Source organism: Agelaius tricolor, unplaced genomic scaffold (genome assembly GCF_023055355.1).
Source record: "Agelaius tricolor isolate 1412-34295 unplaced genomic scaffold, bAgeTri1.0.p SCAF_9, whole genome shotgun sequence".
Classification (NCBI taxonomy): domain Eukaryota; kingdom Metazoa; phylum Chordata; class Aves; order Passeriformes; family Icteridae; genus Agelaius; species Agelaius tricolor.
Genome location: NW_027269269.1, coordinates 40,262,109 through 40,274,560, shown reverse-complemented (window position 1 = coordinate 40,274,560; position 12,452 = coordinate 40,262,109). Strand labels below are relative to the sequence as shown.

The following is a 12,452-nucleotide window of genomic DNA, read 5'->3' as shown; positions in this document are numbered from 1 at the left end:
GAGGGGTGGGGTCCATCTTCAGCCTTGCTTTGTAAGAATAGTTCTTGTGCTCAATAAGCTTTAGTCTGGATTGACATTGGATGGACTTGTGCACTGAGCTTTCAAGGAACACATTACACACAACTCTGAGGTCTTAGGCCAACTTCACATGAATTTTCACATGATTGCTGATTGGTAAGAGGTTATATACTTCTTCAGAACAGCACTTTCTGCAGCAGGTATTGACTCTTAAGATCATATGGATGTGAATCTTTGTGATCCAGGAATTCAAATTTGCATCTACAGGGCTAGGCAGCCCAGTGAAAGTAGTTTGGTTTTCCTTTTGGTGGCAGGATCTCACCTGCCACCAAAGAGCAACTTTAGACATTTTCAGAAGAAGTAGTCTGAGTGCAACTCTGATGGCTGGAATTAGACTTTCACTGCTGAGGCTGTGTACTGAACAGAGGTTACCTCTCTAAACCATGTTTAACAGTTACAGATAACAAAGGAATGCAGCATAAATGATTCTGTGCTTTCTTGCCAAGTATGTTGTAAGGCTTGGTGCTGTGACCACTTTCCTGTGAGCCTGTTTCAGTGCCCAGCCACTCTCTGGGTGAAGAACCTTTTCCTGTTATCCAATCTAAACCTCCCCTTCATTTTCATTCAGCCACTTAGTTTATCCAAGCTTACATTATTCCTTTTTAGGGTTTGCAAATGATAGTCCTTTTTCCTAAAAGATACCTGCAAATATTGAATGCTGGGTAGGTACTCAAAATTAAGTCTCAATAGTCAGTTGTTTACCTTTAGTTGCTCTCCATAACTGCTTATATTCAACAAACAAACTACCCTGATGGGATTTTTTGTTTGTTTGCTTTGTTTGTTTGTTGTGGGTTTTTATCCACCAAGACAGTAGAGTTATTGCAGCAGGATATAATTTTCCTGAAGTATGTCCAACCTTATGAACCATACATTCTGACATCTTTCTTCCTCATCATTCCAGTCCAGCCACTTGATAAAATTTCCAGTCTTGTTTAAGACAGGTAAAGGATAATTCCAAGATATGTCATCAGGTGTGTGTGTTGGATGGTTCCCAGTAAGCTTACACAGAGCACTGAATTCTGCATTGCTTCATCTTTCCACAGGGCTGGATCAAGTCACTCATGCTTTGTGTCACTGGAAAACCTCTCAAAAATGTCAGGCATTTGCCAGATCTGAACTTACATGTGTATATTAGATATGTACTTTTTCTTACTCAGGAATAGTACCTTTATTTTTGACCCAATTTAGGTAAATTTAAGTTGAAACATTCTATTGAATAGACTCAGAATTAGCTGTGTATATATAGTGGTGTTTGTAAAACACAGCTGCTCCCTGATTTTTGTGGAAGTAGAAAGCACACTATTACAAAATGCTTACATTTAAATTTTTAATAGTGATGGGTTTTTTTCTAGCAGTTCCACTTGAGAATATTAACCTCATCTCACGTTTTTTTAACCTGTTGTTCTCTTAAATCCATGTGAATTGAAAGCCTATAGCTTTATTGTGAACTGCTTTTGTATTGCCACTCCCTTATATGACTCCTATATTTTTTCTTCACGTTAATATTCTACAGAGCACTGTTGTACCCTGATGAACATTTTACATTTTCTAGTTTTATGTCCTAATGCAAGAATAGAAAAATATAATGAAGTAAATAATGTGTATTCTTAATAAATAGCATTTTTAAAATGTTCAGAATTTTAGAACCCCTTAAGCTGTGCTAATTTAAAAAATCCAGAAGTCTTTGTGTGCCTTTTTTATTTTGTTTTTTTCTGAGAGCTTATTATTTCACTGACTGCGCTTTTTCTTCTTTTTTTTAGTATGTCATGACATAGCCACAGACATCAAGGATATGTGTGTTATTTTAACCTACTATTTTAAAGGAAGAGTGTAATAATGCATATAGTTTATCTTTATATGTGTCAGCAATGCATCTGATACACATTCTTACATCCCACCTTGTGTGCTTTAATGCTCACTACACTGAAGACTTTGAGTAATTGCAGCACGAGCTGCTGTATTATTGAATGGACTTAGCAAACAATTACAAATGTCAGGAAGGAGATGCTATTATCCTTAATTCTTTGTTGCTATCCATAACTGATGTCCAAGTGCCTAAAGTTTATTGCAGTTTTTGGTCATGTTTTTTAAGAAAATATTGTGACTTGAAAAGGCAGGGAGAGGTCGTCCTTTGTGTTTTTAAAGCTCAAGCTTTTGGAAAAATACCCATCAGCAGTTTCAACAGTAACATAACACTTTTTGGGGTGGAGAGAGGAGGGCAGAAAGCAAACAAGAGCATCTGTTTCTTCAGTTCAAAGTCAAATATTATTCCTTCATTTCACTAGTGCTCGATGTCATCATAATTACTCTTTTTCACCCCCCAGACCTGCCCCCTCCTCCGGTGCCCCCTCCAGCCATCAAGTCCCCGACGGCGCAGTCCAAGGCGCAGCTGGAGGTGCGGCCGGTGCTGCTGCCCAAGCTGGCCTCCGCGGACGGCAGGACGGACAGATCGGCGGACAGGAAGGGAGCCAGCTACAAGGGCAGGGACGGGGCGGAGGGCAGGCAGCACCCCGACCTGCGGACGGGCTCGGCGGAGCGCCGGGAGCCCCTGGAGCCGCCGGGAGACGGCAAACCGCGAGCCAGCAAAGCACCAAAACGGGACGGCGCACCAGCAAAAAGTCATCTTCTCCAAGGTGGTTCTGCCAGCCCACCTGGGGCGGGCTGCAGTGCTGGGTGCTGGTCACTGGGAACGCTGCAGGCTGGTGGTGGGGAATTAGAGCTGCTGAGTTGCCCCTGTTTATCACAACTGTGGTGTTAATATGGGTCACGCTGAAGGAGCTTGTTAGGGCAAGACGAGCTTACTACAAGCTTACAAAGCATTCCTTTTTCATTTTGCTGCCCTTAGACCCATCATGTGTTAAAGCTAATGCTGAGAAAACCAAAAAGAGTTGTAAGGATCAGTATCTCTGCTCCTATCATACACTTTAGTCTACTTATATTTAATGTATTGAATTATAGTCTGTTTTATAAAGAGACTGAGTGAGGCCAGACAGTAGATCTGTAACTCAGAAACTTAACTCCAACCAAAGGATCAACACTTGGCCCATTTTGCCAATTTGTAGAGGACAAAAGGGCCAGAATGATACCTGGTCCTGTTTCAAGAGGAAGTAAGGAAGGCCTAGTAGTTGTGGGTTAATTATAAATACCAGCCCATACAGCGTTATATGAGCCATACCTGATCCAAGAGATCTCTTATATGTGAAAAGTGGTAAGTTTACTAATTAGTGGAACATGCCAAGAGTTCACCAAGAGCACAGATTGATACAAATGCCTGGTCCTTTCTACCTACAGTTATTTAGGGATAACATCAAGGCTGTTTGGGTATTAAGTTGGTTAAGTGGGGGTGTAAATAAAAGTTTGATTACAGTGGATTGCTGTAGAGAAAAGTTATTAGAATGCTACTATAGAGGATGGTGGTGAAATATTAAAGCATGGCCACTGATTGTGTCTCAAATTCAGCCTGAGAAATGCAGGGTCCAGTATTTAGATGAAGTGAGTTCCCTGTATCATACTTGTATTCTCATTTCCTCCTTCTCTGTCATATTGAATATATACAGGTTTTGGTTTTTTTCATTTTCCTGTAGAACATGGACCAGGGATCCTAAATTGAAATGAAATGGACACTAAGCATGAATTAGTTTTTCTGTAGTGAACGTTACCATGTAAAGACTATAAATTTCCTTGAGAAAGCTTCTATAGTGCTGCTATGGAAGCAGCATATTTCATCTTCTTGTCAGGCACCACTTTAAACCTCCTGAGAATCATAAAAAGTAAATCAACTGCATGCAGAAATTTTAGGTTCACAGTGTCTCCGGGCTAGTAAACATAACAATGTTATGCATTTCATTATACAGAGGACATCCTGCCATATTCTAGACCAACGTTTCCAACATCAAATAATCCTAGAGATCCCAGCTCCTCCAGCTCCATGTCGTCAAGAGGGTCAGGAGGCAGACAGAGGGCAGATCAAGCAAATCTAGCCCGAAGGAATGTTGCAGAAATGCAAGTACTGGGAGCCTATGAACAAGGAGAAGAGGAAGAAGAAGAAGAGATGGAGGTAACTGCATTTGTAATACTGAAGATCGCTACAATAAAGCTGGTTTGGTTTTTTTTAGACAGATGCCAGGAAAAACAGTTTTGAACAGAAATATTTCTGTTCAGGAAAATGAGTGCATTTATCTATCCATTAATGTTATGCCCAATCCAGGTAAACAAACTGGGAATGTGTCAAAACATAAAAAACAAATCACATATAGTATAATGTAATTGTCACCACAGTAAAATTTATGGAACAGGACTTGCAGAAATACAATAGTTTGAAGAGCACTTTACTCAGATTCTTTCAAAACTGAAAATAAAGAATTAGAGCATCTGAGAACACTGTGGCATTGCCTTTCTCATCTTTTGACAGTTTATCATTCTGTATTTCATTAGATACTAAGATAAAAATGTTTTTCTTTACTTTTTCCACCTAATGCTATTGATTCAATTTTATATACTGATTGTAGAAAGGGTGGCCAACACACAGTTGCACTGCTATGCATAATTTAAAGTCGTAATTATCGTTTAAAGATAGAAATTCTCTAAGTATGTAAAACAAATTTTAAATGATAACAGTTAACGTGTGGTAATTAATATCCTCTTTTTTTTAAATACAGGAAACAGAAAGCTGAAGACAACGACATGTACTGTAACAGGCTTTTAAAATCTAATCAGAAAAAAAATAAATCACTTAAGATGCCTCAAGTCTGATGATGTTTGACGCCAGAAATAATGTTCAGTGCAATCAGAGTGTACAATTTTTCCTTTTTCCTCATGCCATCAGAATGCTTGTTTTTATTTTACTTTTTCTTTGTAAACCCTCCTCACTAGGAACGGCCCTCGCCTATTCCGTAATGCCGAGCGCGTCACCTTCGCTGCCCCAGGAGGCAGGGAAGCTGCTCTTCGAGGTGCTTGGGCCAGCTGCTGCTCCAGGATTAGACCAGAAGGGAATTGCAGGGCCTGGGATTGCCAGGTTTCTCCCCAGCCAGGCGGCGCTCAGCACTGCCAGCTCTGCAGGGAGCCAGGCGGGGACACCGCGAGGGACGCGCGCGGCCGTGACCAGAGAGCTCCCCGGGGTGAACGGTGCACAGCATCCTCTGGTTCTCGGGGTTGCTCTGTGGTCTGCAGCCACTGCAAATGCTATCTTGCAGTTTTAACACAGACTGTGTGTCTTGTGGCCTGCCAGTCTCTTGCTAACCTTTTGCAGATGATACAGTTTGACAAATGAAAGTAAAATTAATTTGGGACGAGATGGCTCTTATTGTAAATATGTACTCATTTTAAACCCCTGTGGTACTTTGATTTGTCTTTCCATTTTCATCATTAAATACATTCTTATTAAAAATGTCCTTTGGGATAGGCAGGAGGTAAGCCAATGTGATTGCTATTTGCCTAATCATAGCATGAGCAAGTTTATATAAAACTTTTTTCCAATTTTCAGCTTCAACACTGCTTATGAAAAAAAAACCAATGGACATTTTTAATAACAATTAGGTAATACCATCAACTGCTACTGGCCCAAATCTCAGACCTCTACTTGTGTCAATTCACCTTAAAGAAGAAGTGCCACTTAAAGAAGTTTTGTTTGATCTTGGCAATGATTTTTTTGTAATGCACTGCTTATCTTTTTTTTTTTTTTTGGTTTTAAAAGCACAATCACTAAACTTTGTTTGTAAACCATTGTAACTATTAACCTTTTTTTTTTGTCTTATTGAAAATGTTAAGCATTTGTTTGGGATATTTTTCATCTTTTTGTTAATGCTCTATGTTTGTATTTGGAATATTTGAATGATGACAGATGGTAAAGTAACAAATGTTAATGTGGGCCATAATCAAAACACTTCTCACTTTTCCTGGACTTACAGAAAATTACCAATTTTTCTGTGGCCTCTTTCAACATTGGATTATCATTAAAGCTGAAATAGAGGCATTAGTTGCATTGAATTTGCCAAATGATGTCCTCTGTCTGTAGATTTTCTGATCTTTTTTGTAATTATAAAATTTCTTTGTCATTGGTGCTAATGGAAAAATGTGTGTTTGTTTATTGACAGCTATCAGGACTAGCCCCAATGGAAAAAAAAAAGAAAAAAAAAAGTGTTTTGGTGTTTACCGAGGACTGAAATTTTTCATTTAGCTAATTTTTAAAGAAAGGTTCCATAGAAAGGGTGTGCAGTACTAAAGGAAAATCCATGTGATTAATGTTTTCATTATGTTCATGTAAGAAACCTCATATTTTAGCCATAATTTTGCATACTGAGGATCCAATAATCAGAAAAGTAATTTTTGTCACATTATTTATTAAAAATGTTCTCAAATACATTATCTTTCCTGCGTAGTTTCTTGTGTTCCCTGAAGCATAATTTTAGGGGCAGCTCTAGTCCTATTTCTAATCCTATTGGCAAGAGCCAGGATCTGTTCCACTGAAATCATACAGCTACAGTAGCATAAGCAAATTGGGAGAGCTGAATGCAGCCTAGGATTTTACATAATTACAGTTGATTGCCTTAAAGATCGGATTTCTGGGCGCTTCATGGACTGTGACAATGAAAACTTCTCTCAGCCTGCCAATTTCCAGAGGGAGCTGATGAAGAAAATCTGTACCAACAAAAGCATTCACCTCGGGGGTGAGGCACGTTGGCTACCAAGGAGGTAAGATCCAAGTAAGAGAAGAGAATGAGTGTTTAGGATGTTTGTTGGGACCTGCACAAATTCAAGTTTCCTTTTCATGCCTGCTGTCCTGTGCTGTGGCCATTCTGTGGTTGGCAGAGCCCTGCTGTGGGTCATGGTGCAGTAAGTGATGGCCCCTTTTCCACTCTTGTATTTTCATAAACCTGTAATCATACTGATCACCCTTTCCTTATCCTCTGCCCTTCCTCCCAGTTAAAAATTGCTGATTTTGGCTGACTCGTTTCTCTGCTGTCTAGCCACGGAACACTGCTAGAACCTTAACAGGTACAACTCTCAGGTACAGGTTTTTTTCATAACTGCAGCTTTGAAGTGAATACAAAAATCAGGAATAAGTTAAATGTGTAGCCTTTCTGTGTTGATTTTTTTGGGATATCTTCAGTCCTCGTGCTTCAGACCAGCGTGTGTTAGAGCCAGCATTATCCAGAAAGAAGCCCACAGACAGGCCGGGATGTGCCACAGGCAATATCCATCTGGCTGCACTTTTCCTTTGGAGGAGGCAGGAGAGGTTTTACAGGCACAGCTGAAAGGCTTTCCTGGCACCAGAAACAGCCTTTTGGTTTGGGGTGAAGCCATTCCCTCAGCAGGCTGTGGGGAACAAGGTGGAGCCCAAAGAAGTATCCCTGAGCGTGTCAGCCCCTTGGCACAAAAGCTTACCCTGCTGCCAGAGGTGTTGTGTAGCATCTCAAAACTGGGATCTAGCTGCAGCTGTGGTGTGCAGACCTCTGTAAGGTGTTTCTGCCCAGAAACACCAGTGCTGCATGCCCAAAATAACAGGTACTCACTTCATTCTCTGCTGGCACGGTGACAAACTGGGAACCATGCACTGGATCCCAGTGATATCCACGTCCATCTGTGGGGCTTCACTGGAAGTCAGGCTCCAGATGAAGTTCTGACCTCAGCCAGCAGTAAGTGGGAAATGCTGCCCTGTGAGGCTTTTTAAGAAGTTGTTATAAATCTGTTGATGGTTGATGGTGTTCCCTAAGAGGTTTTTTGGATTGTTTTGTGTTTGCATTCACTTGTGTCTGGCAGTGTCTTGAAGAGCGTGTCACGGAGCTGTCAAGGGTTCTTGCACCCACACTTGGTTCTTGGTGCACTCTGGTCTTACCAAAACCAATGTCACTAAGAGAAAATATGTACAAGGTTGATCTTGAAATTATGACTCCTGTTAGTCAACGTAGAGACACACCTGCTTTAGTCTTTGCCATTGAGGTACAGTCAAATGAGGTCATTTGCACAAAGCTGCATTTCCTAAAGAATTATGAAGTGATTGGAAAGTTAGTTCAACGAAAGTAGTGTTCAGGGGCTTTGATTGTGCTGTGTACCTGAAAAATCAAGTACTCTGCTGGAAGAGCCATAGCTTTTTTTGTTCTGAATTAACATTATGTAAGTAGACATTTTATTTTTCTCTTGTAATATTTCCTGCTAAATAGTAGGAAAATTTGTAATAGTTCCTGCTAAATTTGATTTCACTTGAAGTAAAGTAATACTTGCTAATATACTATGAAAGAGCTTTAAAATAATATTTATAAAATTTTATAAAATGTCTTGCATATATTTTAGCCTTTTTTACCCAGTGAGTTTATTTTCCAATGAGTAATTATTCTGGTTTGTAAATGACAAAGTGCTTTTACTTTAGGGTAATCAAAATATGCCCTAGATCTGTATTTGGAAAAATTGTACAGGAATAGGTTAGCTGAAACTGATCATGAAACCTAAGCAATTAGTTTTGCTTCAATTCTAGTAAATAGAAAATATCTACCACCTCACTTGTATACCAGAACCAGCTATGTATTTGTTAAAATAACAACCTGGTTAATTTATAGCTTTAGTTAGCATGTAAATTTTATACAGTGTTTTGCTTCTAACATCCTCTACTTTATTTTTCTTTACTCTATTATCTTCCTTCAGTAAACTGAAGGGAGAAAGAGCTTCCATGGGAAAACTGGAGGATCTGCCCAACATAGCATCTGTTGTGCAATATGCTTCTTTGAAAGCTAACATCCCACCTCTGTATTCACAGCTCCTAAAAGATTTTCTGTCAGCAACAGAACCTTCTATTAAAAATTTAAAATGCTGCATCCCCTAAGTGAAGTTTACAAATTAATTAAAGGATCTACTTACAGGTGGAGAAAATTATTTTATACCTTGTTTTTGCTGATGTTACAGATGAAAATTCTTTGCAAACTAAAAGCTTACTGCTTGTGTATATTGTAATATGTTTAGTGTGTACAAAGGAAGATTCTGGTATTTGAAAATGCAGATTTTCATGTGCATGGAATTTTGTATTTGCTGAGATAAAGGCTGGGAAATGAGAGTGTTCCAAACAGATGAAAGGCGTAGTTGTTTATGGGTGTTTGAGGTTTGCCTTAAGGTTGCACATGAGTAACTCCCAATGTTGCCATGGACATCATCCTCACTGAACATATCCCTCAACAGTGTCATTTTGTATTGGACTGAGTGAAAATTTGAGAATTTAGGCCACACAATGAATCTTTAAAATTGGCACCAACTGTGCATCTCAATGTGAACTGTTTACCCAGATTTTATTTTCTTCTAGGGGTTTTTCCCTTGTCCATGATGACTTTCCTGTTGCCTAGAAATACGTTCTTCATAAAAGCCAATGTTGTCTGTGGCAGTGAAATATCTGAAGATTAGGATTATTATTTTTTAAACTGCTCCTTTCTTTTTAGCAAGCCACTGAATGTTGGATCACAGAAACATTGAAACATTTTGAGATGACACCATGGAAATGAGGATATTTATACATTTGCTGTCCATATTGAGGATGCAATTCCATCCTGTTCAGAAGAGAAAGAGGAATTGATGAAACTGCAATCCAGTCTCTATGAAAGCTACAAGGCAGGGAGGCAGGCTGGAGAAGATGGATCAAGGGATTTAAAGAGGAAAAAAAGTAGAGGCACCAAGGAACCCAAGTCTCATTGACACTAATGGCAAAAATAGTCTTGAATTAAACTGTTCTGGAAGTGAATTACCTGCTTATGGAATGGCAGAGAACAACCATCACAGTGCAATGAACACTGGAAGAAGAGTGAAATCCTGGAAAAAAATAAGCTGGATGCTTATTTTGTTTGGAGTCCTTGCTAAATATACACAAAATGGCTTCATTTTAAGCTACTAGAAGAAAAAAATGAGTTTTTAATTCACCATGGTTTTCACCTTGTGGCATGAGATGATGAGGATGGGACCTGCTCATTTCTTTTCTCTGTATCTGCCATAAAGTGGAGCCAATTGCTTTTCAGATTTTTCTTGGAGCATGACAATCAAAGCCATGAGGATAAAAGTGGTGCTTATTGATTTTTTTTTTCCAAGCCCAAGATATTTTTAGCAAAAGCAGCATCAGGAAATGTAGAATAAAACTACTTAGTATCGACTTCTATTCTGTGGCTTCCCACCAGTCTTAAAGCACTGATGAGGTTCAAAGTCAGCAGCAAGGGATAATAGTAAAGGAGCCCTTATGGGCTTTGATCCATAGAAGGACAAAAGCAAAATAAATAAAAAAAATTAAAAGAAAAGCCCTCCACCCCTTCTTTCAGCAAATGGTAACTAATAGGATATTTCTGATCTCTATCTTCTAATTTCTGTTTGGATAGCATGAAAATAATGGCCAGAAACCTTTATTTCTGCTATGTTAATTGTCACAGTATCAAAGATTTCATTATATTCCTGAAAATGATGTTTGTACAAGAAATTGCATTCTGCTGAGCTGAGTACAGAGCAATGCAGTTCCTCATACCTAGAAAAAGCCTGAAAAAAGTGAAGCTGACAACAAAGTTGTCAGCAGCATGCCAAGTCTTTACCCCATTGATCACTCACCTTACTAGTATGAATTAAAATAGAAATAAAATGTTAGTTCCCATAGCCTTTGTTAATTGTACTACCAAGGTGGCAGCATTTGATGGCTTAGGCAGCTTAACATTTACAAGCCATCATAATCCCAAAGTCTGTATTTCTTGGATACTAATACCTGAAATAGTGTCACAGTGCAAGGTGCCAATGGACTCCAATCTTACAGGAAACAAAATCCATTGAGGCACATGGAAACAAATTATGAGTGCCAAATGGCTACACAGATAGATTTATCTGTCTGTTCCTGGAGCTAATTTCATGCTTATGTGATTCATTTAGGAGGGACACATTCCTAAAGCATGCTTCTGCTACTGTAGGTTGAATTCTTTGGCAGGACGTTCCAAGAACCATCATCAGCTTTATGTGCACAAGGTGTAAAGGAAAAGACTGTACATTTGTTCATCAACCTAAATTTTTCTGCCCTCCCATGCTTGCATTTTGACATTCTTCACTTGCACTTTACCTTGTTTCCTACAAAACCCAAGTCTCTGGCTGTGACTGTCTGGCTTACTAAAACCCTTTCTGTTTGTTGAGCAACTCTGATATTTTGGTGAGTATTTTACAAATGCTTCTCTTCAGGGGAAATTTTTAATTTTTCCATTAAAACTCTACTTTCCTACTAGTAGGAAACCAAAACACATCTCCACTGGGAACCTAATACCTGAGAGCTCACTTTGGCTGGCTGAAATGAAGGCAGGCAGTTAATCCAGAGCACACACTAAAGACACCCAATCCTGCCTATGTAGCTCTTCTGAGAATTTACCAAAATCACAAAGGCTAGCAGAGAGCTGATGTTCAGTTTCTGAATGACTGCAGTATTTTCCTCTTCTCCACATGAGCAAATGCCACAAATAGAGATGCTCTGGGAATGCAGCACCTGGTACAGTTCTTTCTTCCATTCACATTCACATTCGTAATTCTCTGGCTGTCACAGGTCTATGCCCACTGTGCTCCAAGGAGGAGGTTAGGTGGGGCAGCAACATGAAGCTCAATTTAAGGTGACAGGGCCTGAAGAAACTTTTTTCTGGAAGATTAGTCTTGGACCATGAAAAAAATCAGGTTGTCAAACCCAAAAACATTTGATCTTCCTGCCGTGAGGTGATTGAGTGTGCAAGAGCTTGGAAAGGAGCTGGTCAGAAATGTTACATGTACTAAATCTAGAATTTAAACAAGGGAGGTGAAGAAGGGGATTAAAACTGGGCTTACATGTGTTTTGTGGTTTGTTTTGGTGGATTTTTTTCCCTGGAAGAAGAACAAGTAAAGACTATTCTGTTCCTACTTCATTGTATAGGAAAGCTCAGGAGTAGCATAAGAACCAAGTAACTGGTGGGATTTTTGGCTACCACAGTAACCATCATAAAATCCTCAAATGAGACATTACAGCCACATTCATTTTTTACAGAGCTAACAGATAAAAAGGCTGTGCTGACAAGATACCAGCGAGCACCTCTGAGCCCCATTTTAAAATGTAGCTAGGAAAAGAACTTTGGAGGAATATTCTCACTGAAATAACAAATGAGTTTAACTGTATTTCCTGCATTAGGAGGGTGCTACAGACACTTAACTTCTGCAGCAGATATGGCTCAGAACAGCCTGAATCCCTGTGGCAATTAGAATTATGATACAGTGGGATTAATTTAATGTCTGTCAAGCACTCTGAATATGAATGTTTCTGTATAAGCCATAATAGTAGGAGCACTTCTGTCAGTTTTGCTTTGCAGTCAGTCAGGCTGTTTTCTCAATAACTTTTGGAGAGCTTTTATTGAGTCAGTTAACCA

The 12,452-nt window shown here is 39.3% G+C and overlaps 1 protein-coding gene across 8 annotated transcripts in view; it reads left to right on the top strand.

Moving 5' to 3' along the window:
* ROBO1 (roundabout guidance receptor 1) overlaps window positions 1-6,438 on the top strand; it is a 687,918-nt gene extending 681,480 nt beyond the window's left edge. For all 8 annotated transcript variants that reach the window (XM_071433703.1, XM_071433709.1, XM_071433705.1 and 5 more), the window contains 3 exons: window positions 2,403-2,711; window positions 3,933-4,135; window positions 4,737-6,438. In XM_071433703.1, coding sequence (XP_071289804.1) covers window positions 2,403-2,711; window positions 3,933-4,135; window positions 4,737-4,751 — 527 coding nt within the window. In that variant the 3' untranslated portion in view covers window positions 4,752-6,438. The remainder of the gene's footprint in view (window positions 1-2,402; window positions 2,712-3,932; window positions 4,136-4,736) is intronic.
* Window positions 6,439-12,452: the final 6,014 nt, after the last annotated feature.